General features: G+C 33.8%; 2 protein-coding genes across 2 annotated transcripts in view; one reads left to right on the plus strand and one right to left on the minus strand.

The window, feature by feature from the left end:
* Positions 1-10,376: 10,376 nt before the first annotated feature.
* LOC133331915 (actin-57B) lies at positions 10,377-12,666 on the plus strand. Its single transcript, XM_061540297.1, has 2 exons — positions 10,377-10,535; positions 11,527-12,666. The coding sequence occupies exons 1-2, from the start codon at positions 10,496-10,498 to the stop codon at positions 12,615-12,617; spliced, it is 1,131 nt and encodes a 376-aa protein (XP_061396281.1). The 5' UTR covers positions 10,377-10,495; the 3' UTR covers positions 12,618-12,666.
* Positions 12,667-20,122: 7,456 nt separating this feature from the next.
* Positions 20,123-22,159, minus strand: part of LOC133331928 (retinal homeobox protein Rx) — a 56,130-nt gene continuing 54,093 nt past the window's right edge. The window contains exons 6-7 of the mRNA XM_061540316.1: positions 20,976-21,141; positions 20,123-20,910 (exon numbers count right to left, since the gene is read on the minus strand). Coding sequence (XP_061396300.1) covers positions 20,123-20,910; positions 20,976-21,141 — 954 coding nt within the window. The remainder of the gene's footprint in view (positions 20,911-20,975; positions 21,142-22,159) is intronic.

A 22,159-nucleotide genomic window follows, 5' to 3' on the forward strand; every position in this document is an offset into this window, starting at 1 on the left:
GCATTAAATAATCTATACTAATAAAAAAATAAAGTGATTGACTGACTGATTTAACGATTCATCAACACCCAGACGAAACGGCTGAAGATAGAATCTTGACATTTTGGGTGAGGGTCATTCTTGGCCCAAAGAAGTACTAAATGTGATACAATTTGTATTTGGCGAACCGGTAGAGCTTTAACTCTTAAATTTTAAATGAGGGTCACCGATGGAGTGTAGAATAGATATAGCAAAGGGTTTTTGTACATTCGAACTACAGGTATGCGAAAAGTACAAAAAATACTAAATTTAGTACAATTTCGTTGCATGTGAATGGATAGAGCTAAAAACATGAAATTTGGAATGCAAATTAAGGTTGAGAAGCAGGGTCGATATAAGGAGCTGCCTTTGGAAGTGTTTACTTATGTATACGAAAAGTAAAATATGGTACTATATTCGATACAGATCGAGTTGGAATCCTGAAAAGTTAAATTAACACGTAGTTTTGGAATTTTTGTACTTATGTGTACGAAAAGTACTAAATCGTACTAAAATTGGTACAATTATGAGTTGGGTGAACCGATAGAGCTGAAACAATGTAATTTGGAGTCAGGATCACTGTTGGAGTGTAGGATTATTCTAATTGGTACCAAATATAGATTTGGGTGAACCGATAGAGCTGGAAGCTTCACATTTGGAGTTAGGATCATTGTTGGGGTAGAATTGAGCTATTTAGGAAATTCCTACTAATGTGAACCAAATTGGATACAATTTAAATTTTGGGTGAACCGATGCGATGAAGTTTTAGAAATTTGTACTAAATGGTACCAAATGCGGGTTTGAGTGAACCGATTGAGCTGGAATTTTGAAATTTGACGTTCGGATCACTTTTGGGGTGTAGGATTGAGGTTTGTGGAAAGTTTAGGAAATTCGTACTAATGTGTACTAAATTTGGTACAATTTAACTTTTGAGTAATCCAATGTGTACAAAATGGTACCAAATGTGGATTTGAGTGAACCGATAGAGCTGGAATCTTAAAATCTGTTGGTGTGTAGGATTGGGCTTTGTAGGAAGTTCTGGAAATTCGTAATAATGTGTTCTAAATTTTGTACAATTTAAATTTTGAGTGAACCAATACAGCTGGATTCCTGAAATTTGGAGATAGGGTTACTGTTAGGGTATAGGATTTGGAAATTTAGAAATTTTGGAAATTTGTACCAATGTGTACAAAATGGGACCAAATAAGGATTTGAGTGAACCGATAGAATCTTGAAATTTGAAGTTAGGATCACTTTTGGGATGTAGGATTCAGGTATGTATAAAGTTTTGGAAATTAAAACTAATGTTTACAAACTGGTACCAAATTTGTATTTAGGTAAACCGATAGAGCTGGAATATTGACATGTGAAGTTAGAATCACTGTTGGGGTGTTTGGAAATGTCTACTAAATGGCACTAAATTTGGTACAGTTTGGATTAAAAGTTAACCGATAGAGGTGGAATCCTGAAATTTAGTAATAAGATTTCCATTGGAAGTTATGGCAATTTATATTAATGTTTACTAATTGGTACTTAATTTGGTTTTGGGTGAAGCTATATTTGAAATTTTACACGAGTACAAAGGGTAAAAAATGACAACAAATTTTGTATAGGGCTAAATTTTATTTTGCGGTCAGAATTGTTGTGTAGGGTTGAGATATGGAGGTAGTTTTGTAAAAAAGTTCTATAAGAGAACATAGGTACTAAATGGTTCCAAAAGTGTTCATAATGTTTGGTATTGGGTTTTAAATACTTCCCATATTCGCTAACGAAGTAGCGGGTATATGCTAGTTTACTTATATAAATGTTATTTTAAATTTTCCACACATTGGACAAAACATGATCTGCTGTAGCGAAAAACATTACCTTGAGAATAGTAGCTAATATGTGTATACATAAAAGTAAAAAAATAGATTTTTTCTGTGTTTGAACACTCACATTCAATAATTCACGTATGAATGCGTAGGTGTTTCTTTCTCGATTTGTTATTATTTTTAAGAAAAATTATAACAAGCAGCACGTGAATATCGCTGAAAAAACAAATATTCGTTTTATTAAAAATAACATTGAATAATATAATGAGCACAGATTTGGTTTCAAATAATTATGAACTGATATGATATGTATAATATAATTTGTTTTTAATATAAGGATAATGTGGTAAAAAAGGATTTTTGAAAATAATGAAATGATTTATTTTTTTTGTGGGCATATCTTTGTTTATGTAATTAATTTGATATGTATTTTTTATTTAATCAATTTCCCATGGTATATTTTTGCCCTTAAGACGCTCGAGATTATTCATTTATATTTACATTTCTACTTCATATAAATATTTATTTATTTCCTTTTATAAATAATACTGACATCGACGAAATCAACTTTGTCACTAACCCCCATTTAATTGACTCACAAATTACAAAAAACAATTCCTCAACAAAATGAAAATCACATAAATGGAATCTCACAGTACTTACAGAGGACTAACATTTTTAAGACCAATAAACACCCACAAAAATAGCAACGATTTTTTTCTCAATCAACCATTACGATTGACTCCCCCCGCTTCACATACCCTGTGACATTTTAGCATTTTGATGAACTCAAAGGAAGCCGTATTCAAAGCCAAAAAATTGCAGCTTAATAAAACTCATTGAGGGCTACGTATACATGAATGGATGTGTGTGTGTGTTCCCAATGAACGACAACAAACCTTCATTCATTGCTATGATGATGAAGGATAAACGGATAAATGAATGTTTGGATGGTGTGCCATGGTATGCCATGGAAGCCTCTCTTACTCTCAAAGAGTAAATGTAAACATGGTAACGCATTTCAACAGAAACCAACGCACAAACACCCATGCGAGACATGTTGGAGGGTGGCAAAATTAATCCAAAAATAAAGGATCAATTTCCCAAACCTCAGCAACAAACAAATAACAACAACAACAGCAAGCAATGAAAAACCAACAAAAATTTAATATGAAAATTTGTCAAGCATTTCAACGGCATCAAGAAAACAAAAATGAGCAGCAGCGGTAAATTGCCCAGTATGTTTACTCAAAGACATGTGTCCTTGTTATGATGTCCTTTGATTAAATCCTTAATATAAATAACTGGCTATTTATTTGCCGACTAACTGGGTGTTGTTAGTTCCCAGATAGTTGTTACGGACAAGTCGAAGTTCTTAAAGCCAATTGCAGCACGTGTTTTGTTTTTGTTGTTAGTGGGACAATATTTCTGTCAATTGTAACAATGTTTTCATATCCAAAACAGGATTTATTAAAATTTCGTCGTAACATGTCAACCTGACAGGTTCTTCTTAATTTTGTGAGACACTTTTGTTGGTCGCGTGCCTTGGCAAATGTTTTTGAATGACTTGAATGCATTTATTCTTCTTCACTTTCGCAATTCTAATTAATTTAATTTTCACTATTTGGCTCTAAAACGCATGATTTTTGTTTACATAGTTGTCGTTGTAGGTTTTAGTAGACATGTTGGGTGTTTTTTTCTTGGCAATTATCTTATTATGTGAAAAGTGCAAGTACTTTTAATTGTTCTTATCAGTAAAATTAACAGCTGGTAATTTGTAAAACGAAAACTAGAAATTGGCGCCCTATACTGTTAGCCGACTATTATTCGCATATAGAACATGGCTAAATATAGGACCTATAGCAAAGAGTGCAACAATTTTGATATTTAAAATGTTGGATATAGCATCTAAGGAATGTGGAAATTGAGCTTACATTACTACAGCTTAGTACACATCTTTCAATACTAGAATTAACCTTTAAAAATTTTGAGTGTTCATTAAAAAATTCTCAAATTGTTCGGGACCGATGTTTATTCTCTGAAAAAAAATAATGTTAAAAATTACATACACTCAGGTTGGAATATCCCAGAACTTCAACATATCGGAAATTAAAACGGAAACCCGGTCAGGCATAAATAACCTTTTATCATAAATTAAATCGGCTGGGACCTTTATTTTATATCTCCACCAAAACTTGGATCTATATGGACATTTTTTTATTGTAGTTGTTGTAGTATATATATACATATATATATACAGAACAATGAGGTAGGTACCACATGTGGCATACATGTAGAAACAAATCAGAATGAGGGAGTGAGATGTGGGGTTATGGTTGGTTAGACTTTTGTCCTTGAATAGTTCGGTTTTGAAGGATGATGGCAAGGTAAAATAAGTTCTTTATAAGATTTTACTAGGGCTCGGGTAATAAATGGAATGGTAGCTATAATGCATAGCTTATAGAATATCCATTTTTTTATTTGCTATTAAATTTAACTTTTTAGTATAAAAAGTATTTTCCAAATAGAACCTCTAATTCTAGAATTATTCATTTAAGAGAGTACTTTCCAATGAAAGAAATGTTCTATATAAAATTGCACTATAAGTCCGTGAACAACATAAATCTGTAGACCCAAGTAAAGCATGTCGAAAATAATGGTGAAATTCTGGTTATCGATATTTTAATTCATTGAACACATAATTTTTAATATGAGGCAATTTTACCAATATAACTTCACTTCAAGGGTTTGGTGCAAATGGAAAAGATTTCCGAAATTTGGAATAAAAAGTGCACCAATATTGATAATTTTTAGTTGGAAGATTTTCTATCCATTGGGAACCTGAAATACCAAAGCACAACTGATTAGCTTGAAAAAGACTTCGAAAAGTTTCAAAATCCTGAATATTGGAGAGTGCAGTTAGGGGCTAGGAACTACCCCAAAACGTGAGCCAAAATTCAAAATGTTTTTAGGGAGATTTTCTGCTATATGAGAATCTAAAATTATAGCAAACTTGGTTGGAAACGTGCCCAAACCTCCCAATATACCGATTAATGGGGGCTACTGCGAAACAAGGGTCAATTTTAATCATTTTTAGTAGGAAGATTTTCACTGGGTATAAAAAGTGAAAACCGTGAATATCAAATTACTGTTGATTACGTTGAACAACGTATCCAATAGCCTTAATGCGGGATAAAAAAAAACCAGAAAGTAAACAAATATTACAAATATTTACAATTTTCATTGAAGAGCAAATTTTCTACTCAAAATACCAAGTTGAAAAATGAATTATTAAGCTTCAAAATGTCGAATATTTGAGGTTTCCATTATATGGGGGCTACACCAAAACGCGGACCTACCCATGACGTCGGAGGTCCAGATATATTTTAAAGACCTACTAAAATGTTGTTCTATTATTACTTTTAGAATATCTTATTTTTATTTCACTGATTCATGTTATAACATTATTTTTAGAAATCATTTTTGATCGGTCTTCCTAAGACCTTATTTGCTGAATCACAAAACTATTCCCATAATAATATTTATCCAAATATTGACATGATTTGATTGGAACGCTGACTAAGTAAATTAATTTTAGATTTATCATAAAAATTTCTCACACTTTCAATTTCTCATTGTAGTGACTGACCCCCCTCCAATCGCCCATCCGCCTGCCAATAACCACCCTCTAAATATTGTCAACGATTGACTGCACTTTGTAACACAAACATCACAGCGCACCCCTCCACATTCATGTTTTTGGTCCCTCTAATCTAAGGCATGTTGACAATGAGTAACAAGTTCAAAACGAAAAAACAAAAATACCAACAAGCCACATTTTACGTTCGAATTTGTTTTCTGTTCTGGCGTTGGGGAATATCGTTTTGTATGCCTTGTTGTGGTTGTTGATGCTGTTGTTATTGGATTTTCCTTTTTGTGCAAAAATGTTGCCAGAGAAAATAGCCAAAGGATATTTATGTTATGGTCTAAAAGAAAAATCATTTTTGTATGAAGCTGGATGAATGAAGGAAGGGTCGCGATGGATGAGAGGCATACAACGCGTGTGAATTGCATACAAAAACATACGAAAATTCAATTAAATTGCCCGCAATAACGGAACGAACCAACGAAACGCACTCTCCCTCAATCTCAGTGTGTGTGTTGTGTGTATGTGAATGTTGTCATTCCAAAATAAATATTTATTTGAGGCAATTTGTTTCATACCGTCCGCCATGTATGGCATCCCATCCCCAAATTATCACATCCTTATTGATAATCCTTGCTCCCTATGGTGGCCGCTAAAGCATCGATAATGAGAATTTTATTGAGCAGTAAAGAGGTCTTTGTTTCAAGAGGGTTGCTGGCTTGGGTTGGGATACTTTCCGAAAAGGGTTTCCTCAATGGAAATTGTGTGTAACGAAGCAAACACCTAATAAAGCTAATTATTGCCAACAATTAGCCCAAAACAGGATTTGATGCTTAGTGAACAGAGCCATTCATTGTGTCTGTCTCTGAGTGGTGGTCAAAGGATTAATAGCTAGAAATGACCAAAACAACTGACCAGTTGTGATTATTTGGGACAGCTGCAATTGGAAGAGGGATAACACTCTGCCAAATAGTTTTTAATGAAGTGTTTAAATTGGCTCTTCTTTTTTTTTCAATTTTATTTTTGTTTCGTTACAGCTAACAGTCGGTGTTGGTGGTGCCCTCTTGGAAATATTTTACTCGACTAAGTGTTTATGTTTGGTGTACACTTAGCAGGCCATTTCGGAGTCCCCCACCTATAATTAGCATCACACAATATTCATTTGATTTTACACACATATTTATGTATATGTGTGTGTGTGTAAATTTACATATGTACCACATCGATGTAATGCAGTTTATTCTCCAAGCATTTCTTCTAAAAATAAATGTATAGAAATGCTATTTTTCCAATATTTTGTTATAACAAAAAACTTGAAATGCTTTCACGTTATAAGCACTCACACACAAACACACATATTTTTAGGTGTGACTTTGCTGGCTGCGTGTTCTATTTTGCTTTTGTATAAGACTTTATAGGCATCATTAATTTCTCCAGGCCCTCTCATGACACTGTGGGGGTTTATGTGCCACTAAATTGAAGTTTCCAATTTTTTGTTTGTTTTGTTTAACGTTGCTGTGGGTGGAATGTGCAATCGAAAATTATTTATTTTTAGTTACAGAATTGGAAGTTTTTTGTATCTAAATTGGATCAGGTCAATACCGAAATATAATTAGGCCTGTTTTCAATGATACATTTTTTGAAAGTACGTGACTAGAATTTTGTTTCTTCTTCATTTTTGTTTATTTGAATAACAAAATTTGGAAATATGAATTTTTGGAATAAATTTTGTTCAAGGACATCAAAGCAAGCCTATATCGTTCAATGAAAATAAAATGTTTGGGAATTTTAATATAATAAAACTTTTTATGCAGATTAAATAAATTGACTTCTTCTCGCTCCATTTTGAAATACTGCTTTAGGGGGTAAATACTCTAAATAGGAATACCCGAACAACTAGTTACAGCAATTAGGATTAGGGATTTTTCTAACTTATAACACATAAAACAAATTAAGATATACGATCAGAAATAAAAATATGCATTTTATTATTATTATTATCATTATGTCCTTAGGTGCAAACATATTTATTAAATAAAAAATAAAATAAAAACTAGTCGGACGGGGCCGACCATATGATACCCTATACAACTTCCACGAAAATATAACTTTTTTTGGTTCTATATTCTGAACTTTTGCAATATTTCGCGGTATTTGCACCCTCTTGACCGACTAGAGATCAACAAATATTACTAATATTCACTTCTCCAGATTCACTTCACTGTGTTTAGAGTTGTGATGTTCGGCTTTCAATTGTGGCCTATAGTACTTATTTACTTATCTGGCTTGTGACAGAACTTTCGTTCCATAAGCCGAGCTTTAAAAATATTTCCAGGCGCGGTCGGTCTTTTGCGCAGTTTTTCCAATTTGAAAGACCATATTCGGCAATGTTGTCTTCCAATTGATCTTTCCATCTTATTATTATAGATCGACTCGAAAATCACAAAAAATTAAGTTTTCTGATCTGATCATCACCGAAAATTATAGGCTTTGTCCCTGATCTTAACAGGATCCTCATGGAAAATTTCAAAGCGATCAGCGCAGTGTGATTTTGCAAATAAATTGGTATTACTCATCGAATGTTTAATATGGAAAGTGGTATCGATGACCTCAATCCAAACGTATCCCAAAAATATGATTTCCTTAAGACCCAAAAAGTAATCCACATTTCTCTATATACACTACAGCTATTGATTGTTGCTGTTTGAAGACCTATATCAGAAATTGATGAGGACTATTTCCCCCTTTACATTACCCCGCTAAAACGATTTTTATTTTAATGACAAATTCCATTTTTGGAAATAGGTATTTTTGCTATAGACCCCTAAAAGCACCACAATTTCTCGTATATAGACTACATATAACTATTGATATTTGTTAGGCATATATTTTATAGCTACGGGTTTCATAAGTTCCACGCCTAATAGTATATTATATATATTATAGTATATTCCTATATAGAATATTATATAACAATACCATACCATACCCAAAAACTGCAACTTATAAGGAAAAAATTGACCCGTTTGGTAAACAAATCATTAATTGAAACAGATTTATCAAAGAAAATTCATTATTTAATAAAAAAAAAAGAAATGAGAACATGACCCACTTTAATTTCCTCTGGAACACGATAATAGGTTGCTCCAAAAACTAAAGCAGCAACATAAAAATATTTTTTTGCCTTGGCTGTAATTAAAAAGATACCCTGCAAAGAATACAAAAATGCATGGGGAATAAAACATTACATAGCACATCATTATAATATTACAACAACAACAGCAACAAAATAAAAATGCTATAGAAGGGAGGGAAAACTCCTTGATACCTTGAAGGGGCAAATGAAATGTAAAGTGAAGGTAACGAAAAAAATATGTAAACAATTAGGCGAAATGGAAATCACAGCAGGGAGGGGAAAACTGCTAAACAACAATAAATAACGATAATTGTTGCATTAGAAAATGAAGTTTTAGAATATATATGCATCCCCTGTTCTTATGAAAAATTGCTGACAATTTCAGCTGGATTTGGGAAGAGTTTAAGCCAACGATATTTTTGTAATAAAAAACAAAACAACGTTTTATAGAACTATAAATAATTTTATGTAATGACCTTCGGTTTAAAATGCTCCAACATAATATTATATTCTTAAAAAAAATGTTGATATATTCCGCCAACGCCATACAAAATCTTGATCGCTAAAAACGGCGCAATCTTTTGAAAGTTTATTTTCTTCGCCCAAATAGTGAAACTATTACGAAATATTTCTACACAAATATGTGAAAAGAAAAATCATTAATGAACATTTTTTTTGAAATTTTTGTTGTTGTTATTGTTACTATTTTTCGATGAAGAAATATTGTAAAAACGAAGAAAAACTAGAACGACCTAATTTTAACAAAATCATTTTTTTCTCATTAAACATGTATTGATCTCTTATTTTTCGATAAAAAGAGAGAACAAAGAGAGCAAATTTTCTATAAAACAAAAACAACAATAATTTTAATTTTCTTTTTTTCGAAAAAAATTTTTTTTTTCTCACGCCCAAAATGCAACCGTTGCCATATACGGTACTTTTGCTTATTGCCTTATGATGATTAGTCAGCCCAGTTGTTGGCAGAGGGGGGTGGCGGCGACAATTGTACCAGATCCACTAGTTTTAAACATGTCCAACTAAAAAAATGTTTCATTGTTTTGCAACCTGGTGAACTATCTCTCATTTTGCCTTTTTTCTCCATGCCTGTTTTCCCATCTTTATTTCTCTCCATTTTCATTTCTCTCTTCATTCCAAGGAACAATTTTTTGTTCCTTAGATTTTCTGATTTTTGCTCTTTATTTTCTTTTCCACCCATCTTCCACCCACTTTGTCTATCGAAAAAAAAAAAACAATTTTCTTTTTCTTTGCCCCTCCTGAGAAAATCTCTCCAAAAAACGACATCCCCACCATCCTCATACTACAACCTGAGCAATTTGTTGGAAGAATGTTTGGTTTATTTTTAGTTAACGATGATCGCAGCGAAGAGTATTCGCCTTTGCATCGCTGAGAGTGTATTGGTGTTGACAACGTTTGGGGGTGCTGCTGCTGAGTTTTGTTGTGTTGAAATGTTTAACGGAATTTTTGGATTTTCTTTGCCTCTGCTCACACAAACACACACATGGCCCAACATTCACACACACTCGCAGATAACAGCCTCCCTCCCACTTGGATTTCTTGGGGACAGCACACAGAAGTGATCGCTGTGTTTTGTGGGTGTATGGGTGCTGCTGCTGATGTCTATAGGATTTTTCACGTTTTATTTTTATCTTTTGGTGTTGTTGGCGTTCCTCTATTGCTCCTATGTGTTTTTTGTGTATGGCTTTTTGCCTCGATTTCCGTGATTTGTTTTATCACTTTTTTCGTGGTATAAAATCTGGTATCCGGTGCTCCGAATCTTCAGTCAGTCATTTGTGTTCCAAAGCGTACACACCGTATTCTTCTTTCTTCTCCGTTAGTAAAAAATAAAACAAATCCGACAACATGTGTGACGATGAGGTTGCTGCTTTGGTCGTTGATAATGGTGCGTTTGGATCGAAATTTATAACTCCAGTGGATTAAACGGATATACCAACCGGCCAACTCCACCCAACAAAAAACGAATACAAGCAAAATGGATTTAAAGTGTTTTGTGGATATTCCTCATAATCAAAGGATTGTGATATCCTTTCAGTGATACCTAAGAAAAAGTGGTGCTAATTTGAAAAAATATTACTTGAAAATGTGCTAAAATCAAAATGTGAAAAATGACGTGAATTAAAAAATTGTGTCTTGCATTCCAAATATCATACAAAAAAATTAAAAAAAAAAATATTTTATTTCCAAAAAAAAAATAATTCAAAAATATTTCCGAAATTTACGTCACTTTTTACACAACATTTTCAAAAATATTTCAATATTTTCAAAAGCACTTCTATATTCTAAGGATCAATATTACTCCAAGGGAAATTCAACAGCCAACATTCAATGGCATTTCATTGATAAAATTTGCCAAAATTTTGTCATTAAATTGACCAAAAATTCTTCAACATTCAAAAAATGTGAAAATCTTCAAACATCGAGAAATTACGTCAAAATTTATTTCGTAACTCAATACAGCATCGTATTGCATAATTTGCCATCAGAAATATTTAAATTTCTGAAAAATGCCTTTACGGCTAATAATTTTGTTTTTTCAAATATTTGGCCAAAGGCCAATAATTCTGGCAATCTCTGGGCACTGCTTTCCCATCGATTTTTTCCCCAAAATTTATTTCACGAGAAAATTATGTCTCTGCTAATGCCACGATGCCATATATTGAGAGTTTTCTCTCTCTCTCCGCCTGGAAAACAAATTTCTATTTTTCCTCACGGAATTATTTCACACGGGAACTCTTTGCTGCACGCCATGAGAATTTCTCCACTCCCCTCGTCGACCACAACACTTTAAATTTTGAATTTTGCCAACGACGTCGATTTTTACCGTTATGCTGTCACCTTACGTTACTAACGGTAAAATTTCTTTCAAATTTTAGGCTCCGGCATGTGCAAGGCTGGTTTCGCCGGTGATGATGCTCCCCGTGCCGTCTTCCCCTCAATTGTAGGTCGTCCCCGCCATCAAGGTGTTATGGTTGGTATGGGCCAAAAGGACTCCTATGTCGGTGATGAAGCCCAATCCAAGAGAGGTATCTTGACCCTCAAGTACCCCATTGAACACGGTATCATCACCAACTGGGATGATATGGAAAAGATCTGGCATCACACCTTCTACAATGAATTGCGTGTTGCCCCCGAAGAACACCCCGTCTTGTTGACTGAAGCCCCCTTGAACCCCAAGGCTAACCGTGAGAAGATGACCCAAATCATGTTCGAAACCTTCAACTCCCCCGCTATGTATGTTGCCATCCAAGCCGTACTCTCCTTGTACGCTTCCGGCCGTACCACCGGTATTGTTTTGGATTCTGGTGATGGTGTCTCCCACACCGTCCCCATCTATGAAGGTTATGCCTTGCCCCATGCCATCCTCCGTTTGGATTTGGCTGGTCGCGATTTGACCGACTACTTGATGAAGATCTTGACTGAACGTGGCTACTCCTTCACCACCACCGCTGAACGTGAAATCGTTCGTGACATCAAGGAAAAATTGTGCTATGTCGCTTTGGACTTCGAACAAGAAATGGCTACCGCTGCTGCCTCCACCTCCTTGGAGAAATCCTATGAACTTCCCGACGGTCAAGTCATCACCATCGGTAATGAACGTTTCCGTTGCCCAGAATCCCTCTTCCAACCTTCCTTCTTGGGTATGGAATCTTGCGGTATCCACGAAACCGTCTACAACTCCATCATGAAGTGTGACGTCGATATCCGTAAGGACTTGTACGCCAACATTGTCATGTCTGGTGGTACCACCATGTACCCCGGTATTGCCGATCGTATGCAAAAGGAAATCACCGCCTTGGCCCCATCCACCATCAAGATCAAGATCATCGCTCCCCCAGAACGCAAATACTCCGTCTGGATCGGTGGTTCCATCTTGGCTTCCCTCTCCACTTTCCAACAAATGTGGATCTCCAAGGAAGAATACGACGAATCCGGCCCCGGCATTGTCCACCGCAAGTGCTTCTAAATTGTTGGCTTCCAACATCCTACAACCACCCCCCACCACCAACAACAACTACACTTACCAACAATACTTGCTACATATGCACTCAGTTGTCTGCTGTCTTTATGTTTGCATGTCTGTTGTCAGTCATGCTTGCACACTGGCGGCATTCAATTGTTGTTGCTTGCTGGGCATAGTGTGACCAACATCCACACACACACACAACCAAACACTCATATTGCCTAGTGTAGAGAGATGCCCGCCCATCGTATTTGGTTCCAGATTATTTTTTTAAATGTATGACTGAATTTCTTACACTAATCCCCCCAACAAAAACGACGACCATCCTCGACCTGATGCTACGCACATCAGGACAGCACAGCTGCAACAACAACAGCATCATCCCCCTTAGATGATAATTTTCGTGTGTCCCTAATGTGTCTTTGTGTCATATAGTGTCTTAACAAAAATTATTGTCCACTCACTGTCTGTCTTATTTGTGTATAGCGCAATATATAATAAAATTTTTATTAATTTTTTTATAAGGGGTTTATTGCCACATGTAAAATAATCTAATGTTTTCTTATGTAATTTTTTTAATCTAATGAAAAAAAAACACCAAAAAATACCAAAAAAACAACAACATTTTTTTGATTTTGTTTTTGCAAATGCAAAAAAACCAAACATACATACACATACACTGATTCACTACACACACTACCCACCCATCACATAACCAACAACAACAAACAATACTTAATTTAATAACTTTTTTTAAACAAAACAAATAATAATAAAATAATAGTTACAATTTAGTTTTTTCTAAATAATCTATAATGATTATTGTGATTTGAAAGGCATGTGATGAAGTGGAGTGAGAATCGAACAAGATGTATATTGATGGTTTTGGGATGGATTGTTTGTTGAAATAATTATCAATGTGCCTTGATAAAGTCAAAAAATTTGAAATAGTAGTGAGGTTAGCTGGGAAATAAAATAATTTCTGAAATATTTCAAATCAATATGCTATTTTTCCCAGACATGTATGCATAGCTAGAAATCCTCCAAATATGATTCATACAATAATATGATTCGATCTCAGACAGTAAAATATCTCATATACAATAATCTAAATGAACAAGAATTTTTTTAAATACTCAGTGGATCATTAAAATGTTTCATATCTATGGATTACTGCCTCACATACTCGTAGGAACACATACACACATGGGTAGAGGTATGAAAACATAGGGGGAAATTCTTCTGCGGTAGCTATAAATAACCACACCGATTGTCTATGAAATCATCATTTGTGGGAGATTTCATATTTCATGGTCTCCTGCCGTATATGGTCATGTGGTATGTTGGCTCTTACTTTTCTATTTTAAAATATTTTTTTTTTTTGGTTTGTTTACTTAAGAGAACAAGTTTTAAGAGATAAAAATACTTGAAGATATTTAAATGCCTGTTTGGGACGGGTGATATACAAAGGTGTATATAGAAATTGTATTTGAATAGCAAATATTAAGATATGAGGATGTGGAATTCTAAAGAGGAGCAGTGGAAATATTTCAAATAATTTCTATGTAGCAATCACTTTTTAGAACGAATGAAGCTGTATTAACTGTATTGCGAATTTTGGGTTAGAGTTTCATCGGACCCTTGATGAGGAGGTCAATAGTTTACAGATCTTCAGTGATGAAATTAATTAGGTACCCATATTGGTCCATGATGCTATCTTCCAAAGAAAGTGAAATTGGGAGCTAACATTTTGTACAGATATGTAGAGTCAGGTTATGTTCACAGATGGGATATATTCCAATATTCTGTTTTTATAAGTTTTTGCGTCATTTTAAATTAGCTTAAATTTGTATGTTATATTCAAATTTGGTCCCGAAATATGATTAATATCAGTCCTCGATTTATATAGGTCTCATGTAACTAAACCTTCATGGATCTTGATGAGTATGAAACGTTTTGCGTAAATTTCTGAATATTGATGATTTAGCCGAATTTCCAATCTCAGTGGCTGTAGTTTGAACAGGTTCTTGGAGTATTAAAAATATATTTGCAGAAAATTATCAATACAGGTCCCCATGTTTTAATATATCCCTATTATATACATCACTTTGGGTTTAGATTTTTTCTCATTTTACATCTAAGGGGATGTATTTAGGATGAAAGAATAGAAGAATAGAAATTTTTCGATAAAAATCCATCTCATTTCTCACATATAAAGTTTCCACATTATTATTGATGTATTATGACCATTCTCCAACTAAAAGGGCTGTAAGTAATATTTTTCGGGGGAAAATCTTCTATATAGATTCAAGTTTGAATATAGACCCTATATATAAAGGTTCGAAATTTCCAACAAAAGGGGATGTAATATGGCATTTGGGGTTCTAGGAGCGTCTAATCCACATTTGTAGAACATTTTTGATATAGGTACATTATATGACCGCTTTTCATCCGCATTTTCCCACCAAATTGACTGTTATTTGCCATTCTAGCTTCCTAGGGAATAAAATAACTTATTTTTTACTGAAGCACCCTGGCTCTGCACTGCGACTTTTCAATGAAAAATTAAAAAAAGTGCCAACAATTTAAATTATTTTTTTTTATTTATTATGTTCACGTTCAGATATTTTCCCATCCATTTTTTTTACTGCAACACCCTGGCTCTGTACTGCGAATTTTCAATGAAGAATTAAAAAAAATGCCAACAATCCATAAAATACCGAATAGTGGGAGACAATTGGAAAAAATTCCCAATCCGTATTTGGTATAAAAACAAAATTACAACTAGTTTACTTGAAACCGTTCCCAAACAACATCAACACAACACCGAAAAAAACCAAAATGTGTACCGATAATTTCCATCTTCAATTCTAAACATGATAACATTTACATTTCTTTAATATTGCGAACTCTTCAGTGATTATAGCAAACGGACATTGCTTAATCCACACGGAAATTTATTTTGATCAAGAATATACATGCTTATGCAGTCTCCAGGTAATATTTCGAGCTTTGCAAACAGAATGAAAATGTTGTAATTTTCAACAGATATAAATATCTTAAAATTGGTATAATTTGCTTGTTCATTTGAAAATGTAATCTGTTTTCGTGGCGGATCTAGCGGCAGCTAGTTAAACTACACAATAGTTCAACTATTAATCACTAGAGGCTACTACGACACACCATTATATTTCAGACACAAACCCATATGCACCACATGCGCACAGAGAGTAATTTTTGAAAAATCAACAAAATACTCTCTTAAGTAAACATGTTTACAAGAAGAAAAACATCCCTTTATCTAAAAATCTCTCTTAAATTTGTCCTTTCAAAAGGTTTTACCGCTAACAGGAAACACACCATAAAAGTGATGGCTTGACAAACTCTAACCCATAGCAGTTGTGAGAATAAAAGGAGTACACAGGACTTTTAGGGACACCCATTGTTATGAGATATCGAATCGAAAGATTTTTGATGATTTGTCAAAGCCAAAAAATCACAGGGATGATTAACCCACTCGATGCATTCAAGTCGTTTCCTTTTTGTGATTTCAATGAAATTAAACTTTAGGTAAAAGGCATATTTGTTGTCTATAATTTTCACAGTTGGTGGTTGTCAACATTCGAAAAAAACTGACAAAATCACACTTACTGGCATTAGACGGGGAGAGAGAAACGGTACTAAATTGAAATGTATCACAAACTAATCAACTCAGTACGTCATCGTGTACAACATGAAAAGCAACGAAAATTTTAATAGGACAAACAAAAGAGATTCCATGTTTCTCACAGCAAGAGCTGTTGATGTTCTACATAAGATAAGAGATAATTGCTCTTAAATTATATACAAGGACATTTGACGAAATTTTTCATCAAAATAAAATTCGAAACACTCTAAAATGAATTTGATGAAATAAATAACGGTTGTCTCTCACCACTGGGGATTTTGATATTACACTCTCCCCTTTCGCTGTTATGATAGCTGAGGTCATTGAGTTCGTATAATTAGAAGATCAAGATATGATATTCCTAGTTGAGGGTAGTTAGAAATTTCTAGTAGGTATTTTAATTTGCTAGTTGTTGTTAGGTATGTTGGTGACAATTGTTTTAATTATTAGAGTCTTTATAAATTTGAGTAGTTGAGAAGTACTAATGTATTCTGCAACTGTTTTATTTTTTATCTCCAGATCTTTTTTTTATTAATTTATTACAATTTAATTATTGTTTATTGCTTAATAGTAGTTTTGATTTGTGATTTAATATTGAATGAATAAGCTATATTTCAAGGATAATAGTTAACACCCCCGCATTGAATGTGTGGAATTATTTACATGTCCAGTTGTATGTATTTGTGTTCAATTATAATTGTATTTAATTGCAGGTTGTCAACGTGTTCCATTATATCGAAGAATAGGAAAGGGTGACAATTAAACAGATAATATCTTAAACGTGAAAGGGAGGATTATACATTTTCTAAAGATTCCTACTTTTTTAGAACTTGTCCACACAATTAAGAACTATTGTTTCAGAATATATTCTTGGTCTTTAACAAGAAAAGAAAGCAATCGGAAAAATTTTTTCCAAAAAATATGTTATTCTAAAAAAATTAATTGTGTTATATACCGAATATAAAAAATAAATGTATATGATATATAAAGCTTGAGAATTGAATACATCATTATTTTACTCCACCCTCTAAGATAATCGAATGTTAGTTACTGTAACTAATTATAATGGAGGCAATACAAATTATTTTATCTGATACTGGACATTCATTCTGTGTAATTATAGACAATGGATTTATTTCAGTTTTCAATCTGAATTCACCGAAAAAGGGTTAACAGTGGGAAAAAATGTTGAGAATGCAATATGCTTCAAATACTATTTTGGGGTTCAATAATACACAAAACGAAGTGATTTGCAAGATTTTAGTTGTTCTTACTGGATAAAAAATTATCAATATTGGTACGCATTTTAGGGTAGCTCCCATATAACGGTACGGTACGGGCGATATTTTGAAGCTTTAGGGCAAGTTTTTCGACAGATTTGGTTCTTATTTGATATAAGGAATTTTTATTGAGCAGAAATCTCTCTAAAAATTAACGATATTGGTCCATGTTTTCGGCATTTTGATATATCCAATCTAATCTACTGTTTTATGGTCTTTGGGGGTTTCGCTGGGTAGAAAATCGACCACCAAAAACGTACAATATTATCGTATTTGATTGCTTATATATCAATTCCCCTGGATATTCGGTATTTTGAATATTTTGGTGTGCTTTTCGACAGAATTGGTTCATATTTGGTATTTTCATAGAGTAGGAAATCCTTATATATGAGTACTCTTCCAATATTCGACATTTTGAAGGTTTTGGGCATGTTTTCCAACCTCACCATCTGTAATTTGATATTTCGGGTTCTCAATGGGTAGACTATTTTTAAGGTTAGTCTCCAATGTATGTTGGATAGTTTGGGTTCTCATAGAGTAGAAAATCACCCTACCAAAAATTATCAATATTGGCCCAAGATTCTGGGTAGCCCCCATATAATGGTACCCACCATTATTCAGTACTTTCAACCGAATTGGCCTTGATTTGTCAGGTGTCATGAGTATTTTTAATGCTTTCGCCACATTTTCTCACGGATTTGTCTTTATTTTGGTATTAGGGGTTCTTGAAGGATGCCATGCATAATAAAAGAAAATAATCAATATTGGTCCACGTTTGGGCATATCGCCCATATAAGTGTAGCGCTGCCTCCCTGCCAATATTTTGAAGGTTTGTGTCGCATTGTTTTGGCTGTTATATGACATTCCGGGATATTGGAGGGTACACACACATTTTAGCGAATATGTTTCTATATAGTTATCATCCGAATTTTCTCAAGAAGTGGCTACAATTCAGCATATGGGATACCTGGTACATATATTAATTTCAGAATTTATTCAATTTAGATTAATGTTTTAAAATAGCCCTACACAAAATATGTTCGTAATAATTTATTCAACATACCGACAATTATATTGAACATACCGAAAATTGTGTATGGGGCTTTCCCAGTTCATAATGCAATAACAAAGTCCCCATACAAGGGTCCTGACCGATGAAGGAATTTTGAATGCATACAACATGGTAAAGGGTATTGAAAAATCTGTTCTCAGATTTTGAAATAAATCTCCCAAGGAGGAATTGTAATGTTGATTGTAGAATCTGAGTTTATTTTGAAGTAAGGAACGACTCGAACCACAGAATGGTATCAAAAACCCAAATGAAGTTTATCGCATTTGAAGAGGATTGTTTTGAAACAATTGTCATGTTTTACTTTTGCAGTACGGGAACATTTCTTTTGAACGATATTTAGGTCGATTTAGCATATTCAAATTCAATACTTCGGCATTTATTTTTTACCCAAAAATTATTGGCAAAATGCCGTAAAACTTGGTTCGACGTACAATATCCTAACAAAAAAATCAGTGTTTGTCACCAAACTATATCTTGAATATGACAAAATAGATTTTCTAAAGAGGATAAAAATTCAAGAATATCTATTGTTATCAAAAAAAATAACATTAATGTCATATTTTCGACTGTTGCAATGATTGAACAATGAAATAGGATTTTAAGCTTCTCAAAATAAATATTTGTATAATTAGTTAGACGAGTAACGATTTAAATATTTCTATTGTTAATGTTAACAATAAAATAAAGTTTTGAGATATCTCAAATTTATCTGAAAAATCTCTTCTACTTTTTAGTTTATGAGTTATTAATTTTGACAGGAACATATTTTTTTCAAAATATCTCTAAATTAAAAGATTAAATTACAATTTTTGATATTCCAATAAACTCATTTTGGATGTTATTTTCATCTAAAGGAAATCATACACACATTAAATTTAAAAGTGAATTTTATTGGTGTCTAATTATTTATATATATATATATATATATTATCTTATCATTATATATTTATTAATTTATTTATACATTTAAAAACTACAAATAATTATATTAGAATATCCGTATAACTAAAACTACACAATAAAGTGGAGTGAAACGGGGTAAAGGAGCCATGGGATCCAAAAAAGGGGATGGTGGAATGTGAATTAAATTACTGGTATTGTGGGTTTTATAATTAGCTGGTGGTTATTTGGAGAAGGTGATATTAGCTATAACATATTCTTATTATTTTGTTTATAACTGGGATTTATGTTATGAACTAAAAACTAATTATAAATAAATTACAAAATATTTCTAGATATGTATGTTTGATTATGTTGTGGTTCATATTAAACACGGCTCTTACTTAAAACTGTTTTTATTACATTCATTCAAACGATTTATAGCTAAACGAACTACAACTAATTACTAATTAACTAAACGTAATTTATATAGTGTATGTATATAGCAATTGAATATTATTTCTATGACATATGAACATTATTTGATTGTAAGAACTGCAACCTAGGAATGTGAAATTTAATCACTAATAAGGGGGAATGTTGTCGTATCCTAGACCATGGTCAAACTTTTATTAATATTCTCTAGATGTTCCTTAGCCTTAATTCTCAGAGTGGCAATGGAATTTGAACGTATATCTGTGGGTTGTGCTGGTTGCGATTGCTGTTGACTTGTTACTGAGCTGCTGGTGGGTGATATTGTTGCCGAGGTGGTCGAGGAATTTGAATTCGAATTTGCATTACTTGCTGCGCCGGAACCATTACTATTATTCGTAATGGGAGGTATGGGACTTTCACGACCCACATCTACAACCTCAATGTTAACAACAGATGGTGAACATTTCGTGGTCGTGTCATTGTCACCACCATTAGTACTGAGATTTTGTGGTGACAATGCGGATTGGTTGGCGGTATTAGCACTTAGCGATGACGAGGTGGATACTGTACCTGATAATGATGATGACGAGGGCGGCGGTAATCCGGTAAGTGGTGAGTTGGTAGCCGAGGCATTTGATGATGAGGTGGAAGTTGAAGATAGCGAATTGGCCACAGTTATTTGTGGCTGCATTGAGGCCAATGTCTGTGGTGACATTCGTGACAAGTGGGGCGATAAGTGTGCCAGTGACATATGTGGATGACCACCATGGCCATTACCCGCCGCCCCCATTGGAGGTAAACCATGTCCTTGATGTCCAGAGGGTGGTGGTGGCGGTGGACCGTGCATGCTGGGACCATGATGACCCATGGCAGCTAAACTGCTCATGGCTAGATTTGAGGGTGCCAAACTTAGCGGTGGTGTCAGATAGCTGGGATAGACATTTTGTGGATGCGAAAGGAATCCTGAGGAGGAGAGGGATTTGATTAGTTTGTTGATTCAATGGTTCGGAATTTTAGTGCGAACTTACCTGGTAATGCGGATAGTAAAGGTGGTGATAGCCATGGATCAACGGGTAAGCCGGAGGGTCCACAGCCCAAGCGATGCGGCAGTTGTGTGAAATGTGTCAAACCCAATCGTAGACTTTCAGATTTCTCTTGACGCCTCCATTTGGCCCGACGATTTTGAAACCAGACCTGTAATGAAAAGAAGATGGACAATTATTTTAGAGGGTTAGGCATTAAGGAGAATTTCAATAACTTAATTGGATTTAAATAATGTAATTTTAACCAGAAGTCCATAGAGGGATAGTCTTCTTAGACCCAATGTAAACATCCATACTGATAAGAGATTGAAAATTTAAAATATTTTTTTCATTTTGACAAGGCCAAAAATGGACGAAATCTTTATATGGAGGCTATGTTACGGATATGTGGATGTCGAAATTATTCTGAAAATATTTTTTTCATCTACTAAAATTCGGATTGCCAAACTTCAGCTATTTCCGTCGAAAATAAAAATTTGGCGGGAACTTCATAGTCCTATATAGATCATTTTTTGCCCTTCGAAAATTCGGAATACCAAAAACGGAGTATAGTATTTGGTAGAGACCACGCTTCATTGTAAGAATCTTGAAAGTCTCAACGTTAGTGAATGTAATTTGGCTTTTTGGTCCTCAGAGGTAACAGAACTCGTCGAGTTCACAGAGAGTAACAAAAGGTCCATTTTGTGTCGCAACGATATATAGGAAATGTCCCTGTTTAGAGCTTTGAAGCTTCCAACGATATGTTTCAGAAGGTAAAATGTATTCCGGCCTAAGTTAACGTTTTTTCCTTGCTTCATATTTTTTCAGCACGTTAATTAATTTCAATTACCTATATAATTTATTTGTAATTATTAGCAGACAAACTTTCCGCTTCCTCCCCTAGCCAAAACTTTCCAATCCATTCCATTCGACATCATTTCATTCTTCCCATACACCTGATTTTATTTTCATAATCATTTTTAATTAATTTATACAAATTGTGTTTAATTACTTTCAAACGAGACTGACAGTTATATACCAAAACACATACATACATATACATATATACACACAATCACACTTCTACGATACACAATATTAAACAAGCAACACAGATGAACGAAAGGAAGATTGAAAATATTTTACCATCATATTGAAATATTTACATGTGGTTTAGTTTATGTGTGAGT

Source organism: Musca vetustissima, unplaced genomic scaffold (genome assembly GCF_032173495.1).
Source record: "Musca vetustissima isolate MV318-11 ecotype Yass unplaced genomic scaffold, APGP_CSIRO_Mvet_v1 utg735, whole genome shotgun sequence".
NCBI lineage: Eukaryota > Metazoa > Arthropoda > Insecta > Diptera > Muscidae > Musca > Musca vetustissima.